Source organism: Poecilia reticulata, chromosome 9 (genome assembly GCF_904066995.2).
Source record: "Poecilia reticulata chromosome 9, P_reticulata-male-v2, whole genome shotgun sequence".
NCBI lineage: Eukaryota > Metazoa > Chordata > Actinopteri > Cyprinodontiformes > Poeciliidae > Poecilia > Poecilia reticulata.
Window position 1 is genome coordinate 6,317,747 of NC_088838.1, and position 27,471 is coordinate 6,345,217.

The 27,471-nt window shown below is 40.2% G+C and overlaps 1 protein-coding gene across 4 annotated transcripts; it reads right to left on the minus strand.

The window, feature by feature from the left end:
- Positions 1-773: 773 nt before the first annotated feature.
- Positions 774-27,310, minus strand: add2 (adducin 2 (beta)). Of its 4 annotated transcripts, none has more exons than XM_008417670.3 (15): positions 26,941-27,310; positions 18,387-18,569; positions 17,252-17,393; positions 15,748-15,899; positions 15,523-15,603; positions 14,541-14,690; positions 14,286-14,429; positions 14,031-14,129; positions 13,114-13,290; positions 10,469-10,717; positions 8,914-9,030; positions 8,741-8,827; positions 8,492-8,618; positions 4,071-4,154; positions 774-1,998 (listed from the first exon to the last, which is right to left on the minus strand). In XM_008417670.3, the coding sequence occupies exons 2-15, from the start codon at positions 18,525-18,527 to the stop codon at positions 1,739-1,741; spliced, it is 2,010 nt and encodes a 669-aa protein (XP_008415892.1). In that variant the 5' UTR covers positions 18,528-18,569; positions 26,941-27,310; the 3' UTR covers positions 774-1,738. The 4 variants fall into 4 exon arrangements, with proteins under 4 accessions (XP_008415892.1, XP_081467444.1, XP_081467443.1 ...); XM_081611318.1 differs by lacking the exon at positions 26,941-27,310 and adding an exon at positions 20,322-20,577; XM_081611317.1 differs by lacking the exon at positions 26,941-27,310 and adding an exon at positions 20,316-20,577.
- Positions 27,311-27,471: the final 161 nt, after the last annotated feature.

The window sequence follows — 27,471 nt, forward strand, 5'->3', positions numbered from 1 at the left end:
GATTTTGTTGTTTTAATTATTTAAAATATCTTCCAGTTCCAGTATTAAATGTTGGTTAGAATTTAAAGTTTACTAATCTTTGAGAATGTGTTCTTGCATCATTATGCCATTGTCATTATGATTACTTGAAAAAGGTCTCAAAACAATAAGATCATTTATCACAATAACTTCTGGGACGATTTATCGTTCAGCAAAATTTGCTGTCATGACTGGCCAGCGTATGTGTGTGCACATTTGTAAATGTATATCTTTGCGTGTATTTATATACATTTATATGTATGCATCTGTATTTTTTTGTATATAAACTTTTTTTGTATATAATTCAGATTTCAAGTTGATTTCAGCTCTGTACTGTTCTCCTGTTTTTTCATCTCTGTTACTCTTATTTGGTTCTGTCCACTTTCTGCCTGGTGGGACTAATATAGGATAATCTTATTTTATAAATTGATAGTGGACTAATGCAGTTCATTGTGAGATTATCAGTCTTTACTGAATGGCAAGACTCCATTGTATACAACTAAAACTGGAGTTCAAGGATATAAATACTGCAAAACCATGTTGATACGGACAAAATGTTCCTATTGTTAGCTAAATAACATTAATAAATCTTGATTTTTATCATTGGATTTAATAGCATTAATAGAACTGTCATTGAAGCTGTTAGCTTGTTGTTCCCAAGTGGTCTGAGGACTTGGCTCTGCTGGAGTTTGATCAATTTAACGTACGAGGCAAAGAGAGCAGACATACACACATGGAGGCTTCGCTCAGCAAACTTGAAACCTAACTGGATCTTTAATGACTGATACATTGCAACCTTGCAACACTCACATATACATTCTTATAGAAAATGAATTCAAACCAATGAGCCACCATCACACATCAGCAGTTTGATAATAGCTACTGGTTCAAACAGAAAAAAAATGACTTGGAAAGGGGTCTTTTGCACATGTATGTTTTAAAACCAAACAAGAAAAGTGGAATGTTGGGTACCCTCCGCATATTCTGATTGCAATAACGAGCAACCATTTTTATTTTTTAGATTAACCTTTTTGGTTAATAACAGCTAAAATTGCAGCTTAACCTGTAGCTAGGCGACATTTCCCTGCTTTCCGTCAACTCCGCACAATCAATAGCTATCAGTAGATTTCTACACATACTGCGACTGTCTTCACAGACTAAACCTGCAACATCTACATGATAACTACAACCAAAGGCTAAGAGAAAATGTATAATGATGAAAGAATAAGACGTGCAAGAACATCGATCTACCTATGTTAAGTGCTATACATGAATAACACACTTTACCTTCCAACATGTATTGTCAGAAAAACTAAAGTGTCACTTATACAGGATCCAAGTCACAGGCTTGCTTTGAGAGAGGAAACATGGTTGAATTCCTGTACAGTGAGATGAAGTGACAAACCGATAGTGGTGACTTGTGGAGTACAGAAAACCGTGAGAGTGATCGAAAGTAGTGAGTCAAACTGGATGGCTGGGCTGTGTCTGACCTGGATCAAACAGTTGGTGAAAGTAATTACAGGAGCTCTTTAAACTTACTCGATGAATCACCACAAACATCAAATTCGGTGGCTAGCAGTGGCACTCTTAAGATACCGTGTCTGGGGGTTCGACATTGAAATGGCTCTGAATGATTGTGATGTGGTTCCGTCGACTGCTCCAGTCACACGTGACGACCTGTGGCGCTTCGGCGAGGCCTGACGTGTCTGTGGGACCCATCTCAGGTCTCTACTTTCTCCTTCTGCTTCTTGCTCTTTTTCAGGAACGATGGTGGCTTGAACTTCTTTTTCTTCTTGGACGGAGACTTGCACGGCGAGCCCTCGGGGGTCCCGCCCTGCGGTTTGATTGGCGGCGCGGCGGGAGTGGAGGAGGTGTCGTTGGTCGAGAGCGCCTTCATCCCTTCCTCCAGTTCTTTAGTCACCTGTTTCTCCTCGTCGCCTCCATTCTGAATGACCGGAGAGTTGTTGTGTACCTCCATTGCTGCAACAGATGGTTGAAATGGGAGCAGAGAAAGCATCAAAGAGTGAGCAAGTGTGAACAGAGGATGGAGTTTGGTGCTGCTGCAGGGCTGCATTCGAGGAATGTCTGCGGATGAACATGCTTGCTTACAGGAAGCGGGTTTTCAACTGGTTTCAAAAGCTGCGTTTCCATTACAAAACTGTCAACATTCTGCTAATGTCAAAAAAATAAAATGTTGCAATTTTGTTGTTTCCATTAAGTTAGACACCCAATTAAAGTTTGTTCTTGCGACCTTTAAAGGTAAGCCATCATCCTCCTATCATTTCCTGACGTCTTTGTCTTTTCCTGGTTCACTACGACTAACATCCTGTTGTTTGCCATGTGACTCGTGTGATGCGAAAACAGGGTTTCCATTGCACTAATTTATATACAGCAGAAAAATCACCTCATTCAAGCACTTTTTTTCTCCAAAAACACAATTTTTTAAAAATTGGATTGTTTGCATTAGGCAATTTTATTTTTCGTAATTTCAATTTGCTCAATTATATGGTTAATGAAAATGCAGCTAGTATTCCGCTAATGTAGATAAAACAATTTCGTAATTGCAGTGTTTTCATTAAAGAAGAAATACAATTAAAATCAAACATAAATAAGCTTATTCACACGATAAGTCACTAAAAAAACATGCTGCGCCATCATGCTCAAACTACTTGCCGTTTTCTTCGTCCTGTCTAGCGGCAACATCCGGTTGTCATGTGGCTCGTGTGACGTGAAAAAAGTGTTTCCATTGAAGTTTTGCGGTAAAACCTTTTATCGAAAAACGAGTTTTTTCGAGATTGCCACATTAAAATTAAGAAAATGTATTTTCGATATGTCAAATTGCGCAATGATGTGGTCAATGGAAAAAAACGCAACTAGTGTGGAGCAACAGCACCGGACAGCCGCCAAAGAAGAGAACACAGCAGCTGAAATGTGCCAGCGGTCATCCATCATAGATTTTTACTAGCTTTATATTTACACATTTGCACATGTCGCATGCTTCATACTTGCCTACTTATGTTGGATATGCTTAAACCAAATATTTAAAGGTAAAATGTCTCCCTGAACAAACATTACTTATACTAGGAACAACCGACAGCAAAGTTACTCCTCCAGGCGTCATAACAGGATCTTCTGTTCAGAACAGCTCTATTAGCAGCTTTAAGGAACATGGATGAGGTCAAATCAAAATCAAATATTCCACTTTTGTTGCGTTATAGATGGAAAATTTAACATTCTCTATTTGAACAGAGGTAAACTAGCATCATACACTAAGGTCCAATTCAAAAAGTGTTAAATATAATGCGTATAATCCTTCAGAAGTTATCTAATCAATAGAGTCCACCTGTTAGTAGCTTAATCTTAAAAGTAAATACAGCTTTTCTGTTATTTTCTGCTGATACAGCGCCATCTGCTGGTAAACTTTTGAATACGTACACAATAAATTAGAATAGGGATCGTCAGATTAAAAATGCCAAACTTTAAGAAGATTTTAAACATACTTTACATTAAGTCCACATTTCTGTATTAAAAGTGTATTTTTACTGGTGTGATGTCATATTTTAATCTTAAATGTTGTGTTTTCATTAACTGTGGGCAGTAAATCGCCTCGATTGGGGCCATACAGTTTGTTAAAAGGAAAAAATAATTGAAATTGAAAACAAAAACATGAATTTGAAATGTGGTTTTCAACTTTTTTTTTCAGTTTCAACTTTATATATATATGTATTTTTTTTATTTTTATTTGTACAAGTCCCAAATTTAGCTCCACAGATAATTACTGCTTCCAAATGTAGTAATTTTTTGTATGAATAATTAGTATAAAAATAAGTCTTTCACTGATTATTACTCAAATTATTGTTGATTTAGTCCCGGCTGTGTTGCTGCTGTGAGGAACTAAGGAGGAGGAACGTTGCTGTCGGAGGCAAGAAGCAGAGCTCAGACATCTGAGTCCATGAGAGAAAACTGAAGCAAGCTGTGTGTCAGAGAAACGGCATGGAAACCAAGCTGGACATTGCACACACACGCGCACGCATACATCTGCCAAGCCTCACCTGAGACAGGAGGGAGGCTGACTGCAGGGTCTTTTGTAGGGGAGGTAGCAGGAGGAGACTCCAAACCATTCTCCACCTCCTCCCCTACAGTTACACACACACACACACACACACACACACACACACACACACGCACGCACGCACGCACGCACGCACGCACGCACGCACGCACACACACACACACACACACACACACACACACACACACACACACACACACACACACATGCACACACACGCACAGAGACAGACAGTGAGCATCAGCTGAGCACAGGGTTAGATTTGTGAAGCAAACAGCTGTGAGAACAAACTACACACAGTTATGACACAGTAAAAGATGAACACTTCTTTGTTTCAGCCTTTAAATACACAATACACCTTTTATCCTTAGTTCGCAAATGCAAAAATGCAGTGGCACTTCAGACCTATCCAAAGATTGATTTTTAAAAAAATATTTTTAAATATTTTTTCTATGTTTTTATGCCTGTTTTGTAAAAAAAAAAAAAAAGAAAGTGAAATATTTTTGATGTGGGTGTTTCAGCCTTGACCAGATCAGCAATGAATGACAACATTGATTTTTATGCATGATTATTTTTATGGCAATCATAAAAACTAACCAAAAACAGTACACTCTTAAAAGTGCAATAAAAATTCAACATTTTACTGTTTGCATTTTCCACTTTCACTGCATTGAATCTTTTCATCAGCTTCAGGATTTTGGTCCTCCTGAAACGTGTTGGGTATTTTTCTAAGAAACATTCAGCTTGATTCTAAATGGTACTACTTTGAGTAAAATAAAAACCAACTTGACATTTTCAGCTCAACTAACTTAAAATTTAAAATAGTGTAAGCAAAGTACTGTGTAACACTACAAATGGTTTTCCAGGTTTAAACATTAAGTTATAGTTCAGCTAATTTGATAGCACAAAACAATGTGTTCATCATTCACACACTGATATCACATGAAGTAGTTCATCTTTTACCAAATGGACTTTAACCTTTTAGGTTAGATGGGAGCAAATCTGGAAACGCATTTTTTTAACCAGAATTGACTTTATTTAATTTTTTTTCTGGACCTGCAAAATAGTTCAAATAAAGATTTGAATTGATCAAACCTCCAGGACCAAAAGATAAATGAGCAAGAAATGGAAAATGTCATAGAGTCCCAATCAGACCTGAGTGGATTTACAATGTAAGCTACGATGGATGTTCAAACCTCAGAAACTAGAATTATTTGGACAGCAGAGTCACATTAGGAGGAAGGAAGACAGAAAAGAACAACATGGAAGAGTTGGTGGCAGAACTGGAGGCCTCTTTGTTTGATTTGATTTGTGTAAGAAGCCCTTAAAGTTTAAAAGTTTGGATCTCCGGTCCATCCATGTTGGACTGAATGGACTGGAGCTCGTTATGAGTCCTGAAGCTTTGGCCGACATGAATGAGTGAGAGGTGAACACATCACCAGTCCATCACAACACAGCACAGAGACACACGAGCATGCTCACACTCACACTAATGAAGAGTCTCCATTTAACCTTCCAGACATATTTTTGGTCAGTAGGAATCAGCCAGTCTGTGCTAAACATAATGTACAAACACGAAATGTCCCAGCTCTACTTCTTTAGCATGGAATATACTTGTTTTACTTTCTTGAACATCTTTTACTGATTTCAATTTTTATTTGGAGACATCTGAGTGTCTTTACTGTTGCCTAAGATCTAGATAAGAAACACCAGGCAGCAGAAAGAAAGACTGAATTTGAGATAATATTTAGTCTTTAGCTGATAAACTTAAGAGAACCAAACTGAATGGATGGATGGATGGATGGATGGATGGATGGATGGATGGATGGATGGATGGATGGATGGATGGATGGATGGATGGATGGATGGATGGATGGATGGATGGATGGATGGATGGATGGATGGATGGATGACGGACGGACATAAGGGGCAGTTACTGAATTACAATCAAGCTGAGCACGTAATGCCAAGCTTAAATGTGATTTTTCCCAGAATGCACCTGTACCCGTATGGGTTGGCAAAGGAAGTGGCGAAAAAGAGCATTGTCCAGCCAACTGTAATAAATTTGCACTTACCATGATCAGGGGTGAAAGTAGTTTTAAATTCTTGGGGGTACTATGACAAAAAGTTTCTGTGCTGATTAATTTTTTTGCGAAGCGATAAAAGCTGGTAGCTCTTGAATTGCTACAAAATAAAGTTGTATTTCCTTCAGCCCACTGGCTGCAATGTTGACACCTTGAGATGCCATGAGACCTAAACTCTGAACATCATGGCATGGAGTGCATCCCAGTTTTCCATGTCTGGATTTTAGCTTTTAAACTGGTTCTATTGATCCTGTGTCCAGACAGAGGGATAATCAGTAGCCCAGCATCATGACCTGTTTGTTCTGAAGATCCAGCAGCTTCCACTTCTCTTCCTAACATGGCGCCTCCTCATCCTGACTCTCATACTGATAGGAGGAACCACAGAGCTCTGTTAGGTTAAAGTACATCTTCTGAAGTTGGGATGTTTTTCCTCCAACAGGTTCCAGAGGAATCACCTCAAACCAGATGTTGGACTGGATTTTATTTCACTGTCATTTGTTAGCTTCTCATTCTCAACAGTGGAGCTATAAAGGTTGAAAAAGGTTATCATTTTGGATAAAGTCTCATCAACATCAATATTCACTAAATAAGAAGCAAAAAAACAATTTGATAGAGGAAAAGCCTCTCAGACTCTGAGCTCAAAGCAAGATGCCAGAGAGCAATGAAACTATTATTTTTGAATTAAGACAATTTAATTTCACATAATTATCGCGGTAGAAGCCATTTGTTTGTTAAATACTCAATGAAACATATTTATCGTGTTTGATGGTTGTTGTGACGTATACTCACAAAGAACGAGGTAATTAGTCCAAGTTTGTCGTTTATTTAACGTTCAGAAACTACAGTGGCTGTGATGCGCCACAGTAAAGGTAAATTAACCCAAACAGGTGATCAACTCTGAACCACACACACATTTTTACTCTCCGTCTCTGTCATTTAAGCAAACCCGTTGCCATGGCAACCTCCTGCGCTCCTGGAGCCGAGCACAGATTATGTTAAAAACATCAAGTCCGTTACGATATCAGGTTTTCAGGCTTGATATTTATTTTGCGATCATTAATAATCCTCTCATGAACACAGCGGTGGTTGATTAGTTCATTTTAAACTCCTGCTCTGCTCGTTATTTTGGTAATGGAACCAAAACGCACAGAATTGCGCAACAACTTGTTGAAATTATAATGATTATTGTTGTTGTTGGGTCATTAATTTGAAGACGTTTTGTTGATTTTGTTGTTGCTGTTCTTTAATAAAGTTATGATCGTTTTAAGCCAATCAGAGGAGGACGTGCTGCTCTCAGCCTCCTGGCTGCGTTCAGTTTGTCACCTGATGCCGAGATCGACTAAAAACCTCTCGCGATCGACGTATTGCAGCCCTGCTCTAGAAAAGCACGAACAGTTCAGAAACAATGTGAAATGAGAAAAAAGGTATTTATTAACGGATTAAGTGTGTTTTAGATTGTTCTTGAAAAACTAATCAGTCACGGTTGATTAGTGGGTGAAGTCACAGCTGCACAGTGAACCCATTGATTTTTCTTACACTTGCAGCCGCTCTCCTCTCTCTTGCAGGTACTGCGTACCCCCGCTAAATAAATCTCTTAGGGGTACGCCGTACCCTACCATACCCCCCTACTTTAATCCCTGCCCATGATAGACACAAAAAAACTAGCTATAGCAAGGGTGTATTAGCAGCTAGCTACTGGAGGCCTCAACCTCCTGGAGTTACAGAATGCATGTGTGTGTGTTACTCTGACCTCTGCTTGACAGAAACATCCCACGAGGAAAAACTACTGGAGTTTAAATAGACCTATGATTTAAGACCTGTAATTAACATATTTGAACCTCTCACAGTCTGAAGAGATGCTGTCTTTTGAACCCCACAAGCTTTTTACTTTGTGCGCGGTCCACCGGGGTCGCACTGACCCCAAGTGCACTTTCAAAAGTTTTTTTTTTAGCAGTTTGGGGAACCGACAGTCTGACGTGACAACCAACCACGTGCTCCTCCTGAGTGTTGCATTGAAACTGTAATTTTGTTAATGCCAACTTATATTTTTATGAATTTAAGACATATCATAAATGAGACAATATTCTTCTCTAGAGCTGCCATCTGCCAATTGTGACATAAAAATAATATCCACAAACTCTCCTTAAACTCTCCTTTAAAGGCACAGTGCAGGATTTCTTGAGAGTTGTTAAACATATACTGCTCAAAAAAATAAAGGGAACACTTAAGTGTTCACTTCAGTGTTTAAGTGTTCCCTTTATTTTTTTGAGCAGTGTATATAAAGCCAGGTACAAACACTAGCTAAAGTAGCCGTTACCGTCGGTCCCTCCGTCCCGTTTTCGCTCCACCTCCTTGCGGTACTCCTCCAGCTCCTTGTCTGTCAGCTCGTTGAACGGATTGGGTGGTTCTGGTTCTGGTGGAACTTTGGGTGGGCTCACTGGGGTCTGATGGACACACAGAAACACACACACACAAACCCCAATAAAATGCATGCTTTCATTCACGGTCAAAGGTTGAGAGGGAATTAGCTTCAAGGTTTCAGGATCAGAACCGGTGCTGCTGGTACCGGAGGGCTGTCGTCTGTTATGACGCTTGCGAGGACTTGCGACTGCGGTCCTGCCGTCTTCATATCCTGACGGTTCTGTTGTCGTATCTGAGTGGAACATGATGGGATCTGTAAATAGGTTTGGTTCGTGGGGTGAGGGGGTTCGAAGGGAAAAGGACGGAGGACGAACTCGCCTTGTTTCGTGTTTCGATCACCTCCTGAGGGTTGGTGAACAGAGGCACAAACTGGTTTGGGTTCTCTATCTTGATGGCTGTGCTGCCAGCCTGAGTCAGCTCTTCTGTTTTCAGCCACTGCAGGAAGAAATGAAGGAAAGGAAGGAAGCGGGGTTTAAGTTACTTAATTTAGAAGAAAAACAAGCAGAGTGAAGAAATGCATAATTAGCCACCTGCTGTGTCTATTTTAATAAAATTAAAAACATAAACAAAGGGGATTTGTGAGCATGTAGCATGTTTGGCCACAAGAGGGCAGAGTTGTATATCTCTCCAAGCTAATAGGTTTTCCTCTGCAATGCAGAGAAGAGGGTGAATAGGATGGGAGGGACTGTGAAGCTCCTCCCACTGATTTGAGACCATCTCTCTCTTCTTCTCTTTTTATGTAACTGAAACTTTTTTTTTCTCTCTGCCGAATCCTGTTCAGGGTCACAGGAAGTGTCACGTTTCCTTCAGAATATCTGAAAACAAAAATAAAAACTTCCTGACTCAGAAAAAGCATGAAAAAAAAGTCAGATAGAAGGTTGTTCACTCCTGGATGCAGAAAAATCTCAGTGACTCCACACTGATTATATTCCATATGTGAGAAAGATGCTGAGTCACTATGTGTCCTTCATCCTCACTGCATCATCAAAAAGCATTTACCACTTTTCCCTTTCATTCATTTAACTTTTTATCCCCAGATTGTGATGCTCCTGATCTCATGTCCTCTTTTTCCTGTAGGTCACAGTCTTTATGGCCCAGTCAAAGGAAGGGACTTTATAAATGTACTCCTGTAGAATAAAAGGACAGGAATGCATGTGCAGTAAAGTGTGAACATTTTCCCATTTTGCAATCACAAATTTCCAATGCATTTTATTGCAATATCAGATGACAAATACAAGACAGAACATAACTTTAAAGTAAAAGGAGAGTTATACATTTTTCAAAAATGACATACAAATAAAAATGCAAACAGAGCGGCGTTTTCTAAGACTTTCTGAGCATGTTGCTACCAACTTCACACATCTAAAAAAACAACTGAAGAAAAGCTACTTCAAAATATACACAACATTTTATATGAATTTAGATCTGGACTTTGACTGGGCCATTTCAACACATAAACATTCTACTAATTGATATTGTTTCGTATCTCAATAAGTTTTAGCTGCACTATATCTGGTGATACTTGCGGTTTAATTCAGCATAAACAGTTTTAGAAGGAAAAGAGGTGTTAATGTATTAGAATATAAGAATCTACAGTTAAGTCGTTTCAATGCCAAACAGCAGACGTTAGCCAGAAAATGCCTTTAAAAAAACATTGTAGTTAAAATGGAAATATATCAATAAATTACATATTTTTAATTTATTGAAAATCAAATTGCATGTTTTCCTAATATTGACTTCCACTTTGCATGGTTTAACTTTCACTACTTTCCTGATGCTTTGAAGATAGTGAACGTGAAAAAGCTGAAGGAGGTAGGAGTATTTTTGCAAAGCGCCGCATGTTTAAAGCTGATATTTATGCCTTGGAGCTCACAGTGGTGCGCTGGTGTCCCGGGCTCGCCTCCTCCTGGCTGACTTTCTGGTAGGTGTTGGGAGTGTTGAGCCATCGGGTCCTCTCCTGCTGCTGGCGCTGGGCAAATGGGTGCTGCCTCAGAGCCGGGTGGACGCCGTCGTCATCAAACTGGTGGAAGACCGTTACGGTCGCCGGCACCTCCACCTCCCTCCGCGTCCGCGTCCGCTCCAGCAGCACGGGGAAGCGGTAGGCGTAGCCTGTACGATAGCCCTGAATGCAACACCAAAAGGAAAATATTTTAAACGGGCAGTGTTATGCATTGTCCAGGCACATAATGGCATTTTATAGCACAATCAAGCAACTATGCTGTCTTCAGTTGTTGTACATAAAAAGAAAAGCCATATATGTCAAATATGACTTCGCTTTGAAATTGGGCCTCCGTCTCTTTAAAAACTCCTACTCTTTCTGAAACTCTGCCTTCAAGAAGTCATTACATCACTCCTCTAAATCCTTTAACAACAAGCTTCTATAATAAGATAGCAGGTGTTTGCAAATTGCTGCTGGCTAGTCTGAAGGAGCTGAGTGAGGCAGAAGTTCAGAAACTGCAGCTCTTAGGAGGAGCTTTGACCTCGAAGGCGGGGCTAGGCCCAACCAGGCATTTTGTACAGCTGAAAGGTTGCCATGAGAGATTAAAGGATTTCTCAAACATGTAACAAGACAACACTTCAGGTTGTCTTGTTACAACCGGAAGTGTTTATGATGGGGGAATAATGATAAAGCTCAAAAAAGTGGATTTTACACAACACTGCCCGTTTAAGTTTAAAGTATGCACTGCAAGGCTGAACTCAATTCCTAAACTTTTGCTGCAATGTCCATTAGGTTTAATAATGTTGCTCCAACAACAGGATCACCTTTATATTACGTCATGCTTGTTTGCAGCTAAAACCCTTTTTCAAACTCCTCTGCACTCAGCCTGCTGGGTTTTTTGTGGTTTAAGCTTTCAGCCCCTAAAACAGCGTTCTGTGCTACATCAGCCTGCTGCTTCTGCACACTCGACACTTCACACTGCTGTGCTTTAAGGGTTCAATTTGCAAACCGCAAGAAATCTTTTATTCTTTTTTATTTTGAAGCATCAACAGAAAATGCAGCAAAAGTGCTTTCCACCACACTATAAAATTGATAGCAATACTTATAGCAAGCAGCTAAATGCTGCCACGATGGCATAACATCATGGAGAGATTTACTAAAATATCCACAGAAACACTAGAAGTTCAATTTATAAAGTTCAAAGCAAAGACTTAACTTTTTCTGTAAGTTTTGTTCACAAACTGTAGTAACTGTAGTAAAACTTAAAAATGCCAAATTACCAAAAGTTACATCAAAACAGGGTAAATTTGCTAGCATTAGCCTAGCATTTTAAGCCAACCACACAGCAGGAAAACAACAGCATTGAAGGGTGACATTTTGTTTACTGAGATATATGATCAGAAATGCATTAGGTAAAGTGCCGTTGGAACATTATTAACCAGGTTCAGCTCATACTTATGCTCAGATTAGCATTAGTTTAGTTAGCCAAAGCGAAATGCTGCTAACTGCGTTGGAACAAAATGGTCGTTGCTGTCAGAAAAAAAAAAAAATAGAAGCCGTTGCTGCCTTTAGAGTTAGTCTACTCAACATCACTGATTAAATATAGAGCTCTCTCACTGCCCTTAAAAGCTACTGTGTTTTTTCAAGCACATCCCTGGTATTGATTTGATTAACTTTAATCAAGTATCTGAATGGGATTTGGCTTCAGTTATTCTTAATAGATTCAAATCTCTCAGAAAAACAAATCCTGATCTGTACATCCCTATGTTTTTTATTTCGTCACATGGCCAGAGGAGTCACAGAATCCTAAAGGTTGTTCTGTACTTTGTGCGAAAAGTTTAAAGCAAAATCCCAGCAGAGAAAATGATTTTACTTTTAAGCAATTTAGCAGAATAAAAAGCTTCAGGGTGTCAGATTTTAATTCCAGCAAAAGGTCAAAGAGGTAAGCTGGGTGAGTTAAAAATGGATTGTTTAAAGCCTCAGCAGTACTCAGATAGCTTGTGGTTCATCAGACAGAGAAGGTTATCAGTTCAAATCCAGCATCATCAAAGAATTAGACCTCAAGTTGCCAGGTGAACTAATACATCTATTGTCCAGCTCTGATGAGGCCTGTCACAATAAGAAATTAATCGCATGACAAATTCAAATGAGAGCGGCCATTTTCATTCTTATGGTTAATAATTTTTGAGGGGCGATTTTGTCCACAGAGTCATCTGATCTATTTTATGTATGGCTTTGTGTGTGTGTGTGTTTTCTATTTCCATTTTATTTATTGTTTTTCCGTTGTGTCTCATTTTAGATATTTGAAACATCTTCCAGTGACCAATATTAAAGTTTATTGGTCTTTGACAAGGAAAACTTGCATTATTATGCCATTATCAATATTTTACTTTAAAATAGTCTTAAAACAACAATATTATTGTTGATCAAAATAATTTCTGGGATAATTTATCTGTTATTATGACAGACCTAGTTTTTTTCCCCTTTATTAACCAAATAAAGCTCGTTGAGATCCAGATCTCATTTTCAAGAGGGACCTAAATAAAGTCCTGACGTTGTTTAGTTTATCCGTTGCTTACCAGATTATCCAGAGTCCTCATAAGAGCTTCAAACTCATGTTCCCCGGTGCGGCTCTTATGCAGGGGCCCAAAGGTGGAGCCGGCCCAGCTCACGGTGCCTGTTGGGTTGGGTTTATGGATCGCCCGGTCCAACATAATAAGGTTGTGCTCCCCTCCAGAACTACACAAAGCTGACACCTGCCAAAGACAAACAGGCATGTACAGAGCTAATCCAGCTGAGACTGATGTCTACAGACAGTTTCTGTAGAAGAAGGCACGGCCTTGGTTAGACAGAAAGAGCCAACCACATTTTCTGTATGTTCCAGAATCAGCTACTCCTGGCATAAAAGCATCTTTTTAATACGTTAAAACTTTGACCATTAAGAGCTTTATCCATAATGAACCAGCAGGGGTTACATAGACGAGAGGACAAAGCAAACCATCTTTTATCATGCAGGTAAGGACTGATATGGGAATCAAAAGAGCATAAAGATTAGGATTGGGCTAATAATAACTATGTAAGTTACTGTCAGTCAATGCCACATACATTAATATTAGGATTGTTTTCACAGACTGGAGCTAAAAATGTCTTCAACTTAACCTTCCTCTCCCTTTTCTTCTCCCTCTACTTGTGACTCTCCTCTCTAGCTTTACGTCACTCCTGACAGCAGCGCAGCACACAGTAGCCAGCTTCGCAGCCAGACAAGCAGGAACCGGCAGTGTCGGTTTTTCAAATGAAAGTACATTTTTATGATTCATGACATGAATTAGTTTCAAACTCACTTCATTCTGAAGGCGTGGCAGCTTTTATTTTACCTTGACGGTGTGCCACGATCAATTACGTGTTGAGGAAACTCTGGTATTTAGTTTGTCATATGGTAAATTCAAGTTACTATGGAGTTCATACAAGTATTTCTGAGCCACCTTGCGAGTGGTACCTGTATCTGACAGGCTGCCTGTATATGGTAGATGGTGTAGAAGGCCTCCTCCATCGATTCCCCCAGAGCCACGATGCCGTGATTCCTCAGCACCAGAACCTGGTGGAGAGAAAAGCAGCGAGTAGCAGTTCAGGATTCAATCACTAATCCAGCGTAAGAATACATCACCTCTGCATTCAGCTCTACAGCTCGATGGCGTGGGTGGAACACCGGATCAGTGTCTAATTCAGTCTGGTCTCTTGTGGTGTTGCTCACCTTACAAGTGGGTCCTAAGCTCTTCTGTAACTCCATCCGGTCCTCTTCCTCCCCCACTACGCCGTTGTAGTCGTAGTAGGCCACGTCACCAACCAGCAGAGCCTCGTGGGACAGCGGCAGCAGGCCGCTCTTCATCGCAGAGACCTGGAGACGGTAGACAGTCAGCCTCAGAGGGTAATGGACATTCGCTTTTCCTGAATCCGGTGTCAGGTGTCTGTTCTGAGCGAGCCGGCAGAGTAACCATCACTGACTCACCGCCGCCGTAGCAGGTGTGTGGAGGTGCAGCAGGCAGCGGACGTCGGGTCGGGCCGAGTAGATGGCCGAGTGCAGGCTGAACTTGTCGGTGTCTACCTGGAGGTTGGTGCTGCCCTTCTCCACCACCTCACCCAGAAGATTCACCTTTACCTGTTACAAATGTAACACAGCACCATCAAAGTTGCGGAAGCCATAGGAAACCTTTGGAGACACGTTTCAGCTCAAGTGAAGTTCCACACTTTGATTTTATTGATTGTGTTTTATGGAGCGATTTTACAACTCTATGTTCTTATCTTGATTTTCTGCAAGTCTGAAATTTTTGCTATTCTTGTCGGAAAATAATTCCAGTGCTCTTGATTTTGGTACATTTTAGAGTGTAAACATTGGTCTAACTGTCTTTGTATAATCTTCTTATGTCAGTGAAAAGTTAGCCTAGTGAAAACCAGCTCCTTGTTCTACGCTTCACTTCGTCCAGAGGGTCTGGACCCTCAGCCATCGAGAAACGATCGCTTCCTGGAGGCGTGGACCATGTTGATGTTTAAATTATCACCCAATCACTAACGTTTGTCCGTGACGTTAGAAATGTGCCAGTTTGACGCAATGAAGTTTACTGGAAATTGCCTGCGATGTAAACAACCATCCTCCACTGCAAAGAGAGAAGTGTGTTCACTTCTTCCACTGCCAAAACTACAGACAGTCTACAATTGTAGAACAGCACAGAAAATCAACATCATCGTTCTCAACTTCTGTTTGCTGATCGGCCCGGTTGAAAGTCTACAGGAGGAATCAAGTGGAATATCGTAGGAAGGCAACGGCCATTCTAGGAAAAAGTGTCTTTAGCTGAAGAATATTAAACAGCAGTGGTTTAGACTGACCAATTTGCAGAATTTATATTTCAGGTTTTTATATTAATATTCAACACTTTTATTCTATCAACAACAAGTCATTTTCTGTGGTGTTCAGCAGTAAACTCTGGACTCACCAGACTGGATCCGGTCACCTCACTGTAGGCCAGGCCTTCTGGAAGCACCAGGAAGTGTTCCTGTTCTTTACTCACACGTAGCTGTCAGAAAGGAGGACACACCAGTTAGAGCACCAGACAGGACAGACATTACTGGCTATCGACACACAGAAAAATGGCCTCTCCTCTTAGCACAATTGTCCTAAAACCAATAAAAGCAGGAGTGAAGCTGGTTTCCAAACCAACCGTGAGAAGCGTGTGGCTGATCTGAGCCCAGCCGTAGAGGTCGAAGAGTCGGTGGGTGCTGGCCAGTTTGCAGCGCATCAGCCGCTCCCCCTTCACCAAGCTGCCAGGCTCCCAGCCATGCAGGTCATTGATGGGGGTCACCATCATCATGTCTGCCAGGAAGAAGCAAGAGGAAAATAATGAAAGCCTCTTGGTCAGCCAACAAAAGTTTGTAGTAAAAGTGTAAAGCATATTAATTTATTACAAATGCGCAAAATGCAATGATGTGACTTTTTTTAATTTGTTGGTCACTATTGCTTTCTTATCATCATCGGTGGGTTGATTTGATTTAGCAAATGTGCTGAACAGTTTTCATAAAATTAGCTCTTAGCAAAAATAAATATCGATTCAGAATGCAAGTAGATAAACTAAAAAAAAAAATCCCCTTTAATACAAATATTGATGAACACTGGATGAGCCACAGCTATGTACTTTCTGAGGTTTATACAGACATATTATGGAATATGGAAAAACATATTTTTGTAAAAGTTACATTCTGCAGCTTTTAAAGAAACATCCCTGTGCATCAAACTGCCGTGTATTAATATTTTCACACCAACACCTGGAGTGTTTGTTAGTCTGTCCAAAGCACAAACTTCAACTCAAATCTCCTATACTGTGAGTGAAAACTCCACATTTTGGGATATTAGGACAGAAAAGACTATTTTTGCCTGGCATCACACATACTGTAGATACAATTACAGTATTTTTATGTAAAAACCATCTCTGTAGTAGTTTTCTATCAGCCTGCTGAACAGGTTTTGTTTACCTCCTGGGTGTGTTTGCAAGATAAAGACCAGCTGACGTCCAGAAAAACCCTGATATATACAATTACATCTAAAAAAAAGCATTAGTTACACTCATTTTAAGATTTATTTTAAGAAGTCCAGCATTAAGAAATAGTTGTTTTTAACAAAATTACAAGTAGAACACTTGTGGGCTCCTTAATTTCTTAATATGGGACTTCTTTTTCCCACAGAAAATCAAAATGAAAGTCAGGTTTTCCTACTATAATAAAACACATGTAACCTAAGGTTTTTTTAAACACATCAAGATTACCAACTACTTTGTAGAGAGGAGCTTTATTCAGCCCATTTCCCTGCTGCTCTACTCTAAGTCGTCGCGTTTGTAGCTCAAAGGCGCTCTCTAAAAAGGATCTGATTTTCTTCCAGCCATGTTTAAAGCTGTGGTCGACCCATAAGGTCTCCTGTTTCCTCCTATAGGAAGCTCAGCACACTCAAATTATAGCAAACACATTAGCAGATCAGGTATAATGTTTGATTTTAGTACATTTTTCAGGGTGGATTGAATTTGCAGCACTTTCTCGTTGTGCATTCTCTGCATTTTTATTTTGCTGTTTTTAATTCCACTTTTATTCTGTTCTGGGTTTATTTGCTTGTTTTGATTCATGGTAAACTTTCATAAAACATAAAAAAAGAGAGAAAGGATTTACTGCAAAACGTACTGGAAGGTGAGACAGGCAAGGCGGCTGGCGAGCCGTGAGAGGCCATGAAATCGGCGAGCTGCCTCAGGGCCCACAGATTGGATGAGCTGCCGCCCTTCTTCATCTGTTCCTGGATCAGCACATCCAGCTCTTCTCTGAAGGACTGCCAGCAGACACATCAAGTTAACAGACGAGATCTGATCTGTAGTGATACAGCCCAGCCGCATTTTCAGTTATAGCTTCAGATAAGGTCCAAATGTTTAAAATATACATATATATATATATATATATATATGTGTTATAATTGTGCAGTGTAAAGGTGACCTATTACACTTCCTTGAACAGGTTAGGATATGTTTATTACTTTTTTCTTTTTTTTTTTACACAAAATCATTCTTAGATAATGAGATTGTTTTCCACTTTGAGCTCTCTCAGGGCTCTTTGTCACTTTAAATCCAAATAAGCCACTGTTAGGCACACCGTCCATTTTACATTTGCACATGAAAGTGGTTGGAACAAATGTGTAATTATACAATTGTACATCTTTGAAAAGTAGAAGCAGAACCTTCTGTACAATCAACAAGAATGCAGCAAGTTGTTTTAAATGGTAAGTCAACAAAAAAAAGAAATCTGTCTTTTACCAACAGCCATTGTACAGTGCGCATAGCGGTAAAATCAGCAGACCAAACGAGATGGAGTTATATACCAGAGATTTTTTTTAAATGGCTTGTTTTCCAGACACCAAAAAACATTAAAATTACTGGAAAAAAAAATGCAATAATTGAATGTTTTTAGTCGTCTTTTTAGTCTCTTTGGCTGTTTTTAGAAGAAGTAAAAACCCAAATGGAAGTCGCAAAATTTGCTAAATGTGAATTTTTCATAAATCATCCCCTTTAAAGGAAAGCCTCTGCAAATTCACCTCAAGGCGATCATCTAATTTCATCAGCAACATGTTGCGTCACTGCTGACATTAGCAGACTCAACCAGGCCTGGCTTTTTACTCCAATTACATCCCCTCTGCTAAAGAGGCAGTTCAGTGATTTATTGCGAGGGCATGATCACATTTAGAGAGATTAGAGTTAAGAAAAAGGCAATAAAAAAAAACTAAACAAAAACACAAGAGTACCAAGTTCTACAGAACAAGCAGCCTTCTCACCGGACTCTGAAGGAGGCTGGAGATCCGTTTCTTGTGTCCAGAGACGGGGGTGGAGTGCTGGGGAGACTGGAGGCTCTCGGGGACCCCGTCGCTGGGGCTGCGCTGCACCGGAGTGCCCTTTGGGGTGGGAGACTTACTCATCTTCTGCGTTTTATAGTGGGTGTGTTATAGCCTGGTGGAGACCTGCCAAAAAACATAAAGCTACATTACGTATTAAAAATGTGATGTATAATTTCTTTTTTTTTTGCCCATTATATTTGTCCAAGTAGCCCACGCCCAGTCAGATGCAGTGGAACGCAGCATTACTCCAAAACATACATTTCAGTCTTTGATTTGTTTGCGTGTTTAAAGGGTTGTGGAGAAGACCAGCTTTTCCAACTGGGACAAGCAACTTCATAGCATGATGCTGCCGCCACCATGCATCACCGTGGAGGTGGTGTGTTCCCATATGATCTGCAGTGTTATGTTTTTCAGCAGGTAAATATTTTAAATGTCAGGCAAGAAGTTTAATTCGTGTCTCATGGTTTTCATCAGTGGATTCTTCCTACATGCTTTGTGTAAAACTTCACTAAGAATTGTTACAGGTTGTTCTTAACAAGCAGAGGGACTCCATTAAAATGTCTGAATTGGTTAACTGCAGAGTCTAATTAAAAACCATATACTGACAAAATAAGCAACATTTTCAGTTAAAAGCCCTTTTTGCTGTTAAATCATTGAATAAATAGAAATCTTTGCTCAAGAACAAAGAATTTATTGTTTTTAATCTGTTATTTAGGTAATTCAACCATCGGTTTATTGCAAAGTGTTTTTCTACCCATTCAGCTTTCAAGTGTTTCAGTAACTCCAGATAATTCATGGAGCTTCTTAAGACGCTGACAATGGCTCTGTGGATGTCTGTGCTGCTGCTACATGTTAAGCATTTAGGTGCTACTTTAGTCTCGAATATGTTCGCTGATTTGCTAACTCCTTTTAGCACAACTTGAACACATTCATAGTCTTTCCCATCAGACTGATTTTTGAAGCAAAAATGACCCCCAATACGCCAAGAGAAGCAACTTTGTCATCCAGTGTTTTCGTTAGCGGACAGGTTGTGTGTTGGATTTAGGGGCGTACCAGAAATTTTGCAAATATAAAGGTTTCAGCTGGAACATTTGTAAATGAGAAAAACAAACAGATAAATTACATGGAACAAACATTAATGCATTCAAATACACATAACTAATTAATCAAAATCAAGACTTTAAACAATGATGCTCCTTGCCCTCTTCAATAAAGACCAGATTTCAGAGCTGCACAGCTAATAGTCAACTCTCCCACCTAATTTGTATATCTGCATTTTGTCCAGAGTTACATCGGTGCTGCTGCTTTACTGATTCTCACTCTGTACTCCTTGGTCTCCATGACGATGTTTGTTCTCTAATTTTCTAAAACAAATTACACACCTGGACCTCTGAAACCAATGTGTTGTTCTTACTTTGGATTTTTATCTGCAAAACATCTTCAGCTATCAGCTACCTCTCTAGATGCATTGACGTTTGTGGTTATAACGTGATAACAATGTTTAAGGATCTGCCTGTACAAATCCATTAATCTGCAACAAATGGGAAGATATCTTAAATATGCTAATCCTAATCTCTTTACCTCACTAATGACGAAACAGATTAAGCCTTTTCAAGTAATTTCTCTTAAAAGATCAACAGAATCCAACACGCACATCAACTTCAAAAGAATTAAAATCCATAAATAAAAAGAAATCCAACGAGCGTTATCAATAATTCATAAAACATAAACCATTCAATCAAAGTCCTGTAGATCAACTATAAATACCTGACTTGAAGAGTCTCATTTCCTGCTTGCAAGCAGAAAGTGAACATCAAGTTCTCATTTCCTCGTAACTTTTAAATGGAGGCATTAAAGTGAATACTATACCATTACATTAAGGATGCTGTATTCCTCTGGGTCCCGGCCGCAGGAAACGCAGCTCAGGCGGAAAATGCACGCATAAGCACTTGGATCTCACATGCAGAGAGCGAGAGAGCACCACTGAGAGGAAATGATACAGCTGTGTTGTTGAGGAAAGAGTAAAGAGTTACAGTAAGGATCTGGAGCGGAGAGCCGGCCGGCCGGCCCCTCCCTGGTACACAGCGACCGAGCTGCAGGGACCAGATAACGGCCTGAACACACCACGCCCTCCGCGCCGCCGCTGCATCCCGCTAACCGACTGACTCTCTTGATTTGTAAGAGCTGTGTAAAAGCTCAGCCACTCTCAGGTTACAGCCCCTCGATTTTCCGAAACGGATCCGCGCGGAAACATCCGGTTTCACTGAGCCTCCGGATTAAAACACGCGCTTCAAAGCAACGGGATTAGCCTTTGAGCAAGTAAATATTACATAATCTGGACACAATAACTGTTAAATATGGCATAGAGATCCTGAGTTGTAGCTTAAATATAAAATAATAGAATATTCTATTTCGACAAACAATACAAAAACCATAAGGAAGATTTTTTTAAGCAGCTGGAATAAAAAGTAATTGGTAACAAGCCAGAATAAAAACAAGCCAAAAACAAACAAAAATGTATAAGAAACAATCAAAATTGCGAGTTATTCAAAATTGACATATTTTTTTACTCTAACACGTATGAGCGAACTTTTACGAGTTTTTTTTTGTGTGGGTTCAGAAACTGACAGTCTGACGGGACAATCTCCACTGTCTGACCACTGTCTGACCGTGAAATTTGCCGCGCTCCTCCTGAGTTGCACTAAAACTGAGGGAGGGTGAATGTTACTACTGAACTGAAGAGCTGGCGGGAGGTCAGCTCAATGTTTCCCCAGGGGGAAACAGAATGTGAGCAAACGTAGCTGCATTACCAAATTTCTCAAACTGAAACACTTTTAAAATAGTGCTCAGGGTAATAGAAAACGTTTCTACCACAATATACGACTGGAAACAGTTAATCAACATGATAAAATGGTGTCCCAGCAAATGTTGCTAAGATAATTATAATTTTTTGTGGCTCCATGCCTAAAATTGTTAGGTACCTTTTGAAGAACGTTTTGTGTAAATTTTCATGCTTGTATTACATTCTGAGCAATTCTGCCCATAATATTATAATATGAAATAAAGGGAAACTGACAGATTTATGATCATATTTGAGATAAAATTTCCACTTTTTGTTAGTATTTATTTAAACTCATATTCTGGCCACATTATATTCAATTTGTGGTCAGTTTAAAAAACCATCATAAAATACCAAATTACTGGGGTGTGTGTGTCTTATATCTTAGGGAGGCTTCAGCCCCCATAAAACAGACCTTGGGGACGTCACAGTAGGAGGTTATTCCAATGTATAATTTCACATCTTTGTTAAATCTTTTGTTTTTTGCACTAACAATAATGATTTATTTATTTTTTATATAAAGATATTATTTAAAGTTGGTTAAATTTGAACAATTCAGAAATATTAGACAACAAATGATTGCACTGAAAAAAGAGGAGCTCCATCTAACAAAAAAAAAGTTAAATTGTTACACGTCATCAAATTAAGTCTGTCAAACGTAATTATTTACATTTATTTAACATGGTGTTGACTCGGATAAACTTAATTTGATTGGTTGTAGCAAATGAAATCCATTTTTTAAAGTTTGATCACCCGTTTTCTCCCTGCGTGTAATACTAAAAGTATCATCTACATAAGAGGCAGTGCGCTTTCACAAACAGTTTTTAAGTCATTGATAACAGATTAGAAATGAGGGTCCCAAAATGGAATGACAACATTTTTTTTTTTAATGTTTGAAAATAATTGTATGAATATGTTAATTGTTTAACAACAGAATGTTTCTATATCTGCGTCTCTTGTTCTGCTTCAGACAATAGATGTTGGTTTAGATATCAGGGTTGAAGGAGGAGGCAGCAGACAGTCACTGCCTCCCCCTCCTGTAGGGAGGGTCCTAGTGACTCAGCCTGGTGCTGCTGGTCTCTTTAGTCGGCCTGATGCCTGATGACGCTGCATTATCATATTACTTTGTTCCATGGATGCTTTCCTTTAAAACAGCTGGCCGCCCCGCTGAGTACACGAACGGGAGATTTTAATGTCGCTGAAAATATTCAGTTGTTTACCTTTACATGAGTTTTTATTCAATCCTGTTAAGCCTCACTTAGTGCTCATGTCTGAGTGAGAGCTGTTATCCAGCAGCACACACAGATGGGAGTTTCATTAAGCAGCTCTGGGTTTTTTTTTTTTTACTGGTTAATTGATTTATGGTTGACACAGTAAAAAAAAAAGAAAAAAAGGGTTTTCTGTCTGTTGACATGAAACTTTTTACTTTTATTTTTGTAAGACGGTGACAAGTGTTTCAGAAGCTTCGAGCGGCTGATAGGTTTGTGTTGAAGGAAAACCTGATTAGAGAACCACCTTGAGCTGAAACTCAAATACTGTTGGGTGTTCCCCAAACACACATCAAAACTAGTTTTGGAATCGATAAAGATGAGACTGAGGTTTTGGAATGACCAGGAAATCAACTTTAGAAAACGTATGGACTAAAAGCTGAATCTGTGCTGGTAAGCCAAGAGATAGAGTGGACAAATATGCAGCCAAGTTCATCCACTGACCTTAGTGATGTCCAGTCTGTGACTTACATCAATCCTGACTTGAAGAAGCAGAATTCTGCGTTTTCCAGATGCATATTGTCGTTTTATAACCACGTTACCTTCAGTTGTTATGAAAATACTGTATATATTAAATATGACTTAAAAGAAATTTGACTTCATAACTTAATGCCTTCAAGTCTTTAAGAAACTCCTGCTCTTTCTGAAACTCCACCTTCAGGAAGTCAACACAACATGGCTCCTCTATTAACCCTTTAACAACGTTTTTACCAGGGTTTAACTGAGAAGTAGCTCCTATAATGAGCTCAGCATTATAGGAGCTACTTCCTATATAATGCTCCTATAATGCATTATAGCAGCATTATAAGACACCTGGTGTCCACCTGGTGGATACAGTTCGACCAGGTGTTTGCTAATTGCTGCTGGCTAGTCTGAAGGAGCTGAGTGGGGAGAGTTGCAGAGGAGGGCTGCTCTGTGAGGTGGAAGCTCAGAAGCTTGGAACCTGCAGCTTAGGAGGATTTGCATCTCAGAGGCGGAGCTAGATCCACTCAGGCGTTTTCCACAGCTGAGTGGTTGACATGGGAGATTAAAGGATCTCTCAAACATGCATGAAAGAATCAAGGCAATACTCCAGGCATGTTTTTGACATCTTGTAGATGTAAAATTTGACTTAATATAATGCATGATAAATGTAAACTTATGCAATCATTTACAGTTTTAAGAATCATTGTTCACTCCCTCAATAAGTGAATGTAAACTTCAAAACCATACATTTTTTTAAAAATTGAAACTCAGTCTTAAGGAGGTCAGTGGGAGTAATCACTGAAATGTCTCTTGGCTCAGATGAGATCTGGTCAACAATTTTAGATCCAAAAATGAAACTTCTGAGAAAACCAGAGGCATCAGATTTCTTCACAGTTCTGACTCCAGAGATCTGGCGCTGGAGTCAATCGAAGTGGCTCAAACGCATCGTGTTAGTAGTAGATCTGCTCCGTCTCACACACACACAGCCTCCGAGGGGGAGAGATTCCCCCTGCAGAGATGATCATCTTGTAGCAGCCTGGCCCCGGGTCCGGCTGCCAGTCAGAACGCATTGCTCACTAAGCTACAGCTGACAGAAGGTCACGGCTCCCCGTCGACTGTCCTCTGGGGTCTGTCTTCATCTGTTTGACTGGCAGGAAGCTGCAGGGATTCACACAGTCTCTGCCAGCACAGACACACAGCCAGGCTCCATGCATATCAGCACAGGTTGCTACACACTTTTAAAAAAGACAAGAAATATCACCCTAATTCTAAATGCGATGCAAACATGCATGGCTTATTTATTGCTATCATAATCTAGTGTATGAAATTCGCTAGAATAGCGTTCCTTCAGTTTGAACTCTTGTTAATGAGATACCAGAGTTGCCCTCCCCCCCACTTCTTTGTAATCACTGCTGGCCTTTTTTGAAACTAATTTTTTGACACTCAGTGTTATGTACTTTGGGCACATTATGATTTTTGTCTTTCTTTTCTTTGTTTTCTAGTCTTTAGTTCAGTGGTGCCCAAAGTGGGTCCTGGAGGGCCGGCATCCTGCATGTTTTAGTTCTCTCTGTGGTTTAAAGCACCTGGATCAAATGATGGCTCGTTAGAAGCCCTAAGAGGAACACTGACGAGCTGAAAAGGTTGTTACTGCCACCAAGGAGAGAACTAAAATGTGCAGGATGCCGGCCCTTAAGGACCGACTTTGGGCACCCCTGCTTTAGTTGAATGACCTTTTGTTAATATATTTTGAAGTTTGGATAATTTCTTATTTTTGGTCATTTAATTACGTTAATTTGTGGCGCTGTTGGTCCGCCTATAAATAGGCTGGGTTTCAGCATGTTGGGGTTCCGCCTTTCCACTCGCTGCACCACCACCGCGCACGTTCAGTCGCTGTGGGCCGCAGCTGACGTTTCCAGCCTGCCATGCTGTATTTCTGTTAGCCTTTGTTTGCTTGCTTTTTCATTGTGATTTTGGCCTGGTGGGACCGGTTGTCCTGTTTTCGATCTTTCTTTTGCATTAGGTTCTTTTTTGCTTTAGTCCGGTACTAGTAGGGGCTTCAACGGCCCTGCATAGGGCTCACCTTTCCAACTTTCTGTTAATACTTGTGGGTTTTGTTTTTCTTTATTTTTGGGACATGGGAAATTGAGGACATTTAACTCTTTTTATTCACAGAAAATCAGAAGCAGCTGAACCAAAAAAAACAAAGTTCAAGAGAGTTTAAGAATAAAATATTTTGTTGAACCCTCATCCTTGTCTCGTGTCCTCAAGTATGTTGTGCCCTTGGTGGACGTAACATTCAGTCATGTCAAAAACTTCAGATATCCATGTTTAAAAAATACAATTAGCAAGCCATACACCACATATACCTGTTGTGCAGGCTCTCAGTCTTGATTAACTGATTAATCAGGAACAAACCGGCTTGTGATATTTCAGTTTTTTATTAAGAGCAGAAAAGCTCTTATAATTTGTTGAATAAGTGTTTGAAAACTATTAATAAATTTAGTATTTATTCCAAGTCTTTGTTTCTATGGAGCTCCCAGACATCCAGTATTACAGATGGGCAACATGGACATCAAGTTTTATCACCATTTATCACTATTGTGATAACAATAAAAGTGACAATAACAAATATTCATTACTTTATTTGCATAACTGTACGACCGTGAGCCACAGCAATCATAGACCCCCAAACATAAATACTGCTCTTGAAAAGCATCCCCATTTGCATAATGCTTCTAAAGGTCATCAGTCACATAAAAAATGTGATTTGTATCACTTAGCTGCATTTTCAGGTTGTGAAGTTTCAAGCAGCCTGAAGTGAAGCACACATATTAAATACAGAATGTCCTTTTGATGTGGGGGGACTGATGAAACTTTCAGCACCAAATGTGAAAAAGTCAACCAAACAGTGTGATATATAAACAGAATCAAAATGAAGAGAGACATTACAGAAATCAAATGAAGTGGATTTGTTTATAGTGAAGTGGATGAATCAATGAAAAATAGTTTTTACAGAATTCGACTGTCACAAACGACCAGTTTTAGTGTAACACAGCTTCACTTAGCTGTACGGAACATCATGTTATGTTCCTCCAGTTCTTTCAGAGTCATAACATTTCATTTCTGATATACCCTGGCCTGTTTATGTCAAATACAAAGTACGGTGGCAGTGTTGCGAAGTAAAGTCAAAGCGCAAAATCTATCGTGATATCGCGAGTAAAAGGCCAATAAAACAAAAGGAGATCCAGGATGTGATCAGCTGTGCGCTTTGTTTAGTGCGCCCAGGCTCTGCACCCCGAGTGTTACAGTACTGTTGTTTCTCTTCCTCCTGTCCACATCACGACAGCGGCCCGCGCGCAGCATGGCTGCCTAGCAACACTCGCGAGCGCTGCAGCATCAGCACCAGCAGGACCAGTGAATAATGGCTCCCAGCCTGAGGGCAGGCAGAGGCGAGCGGCAGCAGCTCGACACTCTACAAACCTAAGCTAAACGCAAAAGCCTCTTTCTGTCAGCTAAAAGGCTCGCGCGGCTCCCACAGCGACTCCGCATCGAGTCGCAAAGGCTGCTGGGCCACAGATACCAGCAGCACCGTGTTTACTGTGCTAATCTGGAGACGGCCACAGCATCACACCTAATAATTTCCCCACCATTTATGGTGTAGTTCAAAACACATTTTAAAGTCAATAGAAAGTCGCGCGACATAAACCAATGCGCGCGAGAAGACGGCGTCCTCTTTTGTCATGGTTTCTATTTTAGTGCAGCCATTGGAAGAGAAAAGGAGAGCGGCACAGAGTGAACAGAGGAGGAGGACCGCATCTCCTCAGACATGTTCTGTATAAAGCCAACAGGATGGAGCACAACGCCCAGTCCTTTCATCTTTAATGCAAAACAAACAAAAAAAAACCCAGCAGCGTCAACTCACCTCACGATAGCGTCCGATGTGAGGCACACCCACGGCCTAAAGGTGGCTCTTAGAGGCGCAGATTTAGTCAGTAATAGAGCCAATATGTTTCAGCAGCGCTCCTATATGAGGAAGCTCCGGGGCCTCAGCTGATCCCAGGTCATTGGACCTTGGTGTGTGTGTGTGTGGTTTTTTTCTTCCACCGCTCGGTGCGCCTGGACCGTCCCACTGCCACGCCTTTCTTGTCTGACACCCAAACGCACCGAGGCAGCCAGTCAGTCCGCTGCGGAGGGAAGCTTGGCACCGTGCTTCATCATTGTGTGCTAAAGCTGTGGCCCACGCACAGTCCTGCTGGATTTATGGCGCTGCCTTCTAAAACGTGAAGCTGCTCAGAACATCACCGATCAATAATAGACTGTTTTAGCGTCAAACAGGCGCCATCTTCTGTTACAAAGACGAAATGTATATAAATTGGGGGAAAGAAATTGCTTTGCCTCCCCCCTCAAATGTAATACTCTAATCATGTTATGTTTTCACTAGCTGAATGCAAAA

What these genes read in the sequence shown, in the direction of transcription:
- add2 (XM_008417670.3), bottom strand. Translation starts at nt 18,527, where the DNA reads ATGAGTAAGTCTCCCACCCCAAAGGGCACTCCGGTGCAGCGCAGCCCC. An exon ending in CTTGCCTGTCTCACCTTCCA is followed by an intron (nt 15,900 to 17,251) that starts GTACGTTTTGCA and finishes TCTTCCTGGCAG; the next exon opens with ACATGATGATGGTGACCCCC. An exon ending in GCTTAGGACCCACTTGTAAG is followed by an intron (nt 14,130 to 14,285) that starts GTGAGCAACACC and finishes TCTCTCCACCAG; the next exon opens with GTTCTGGTGCTGAGGAATCA.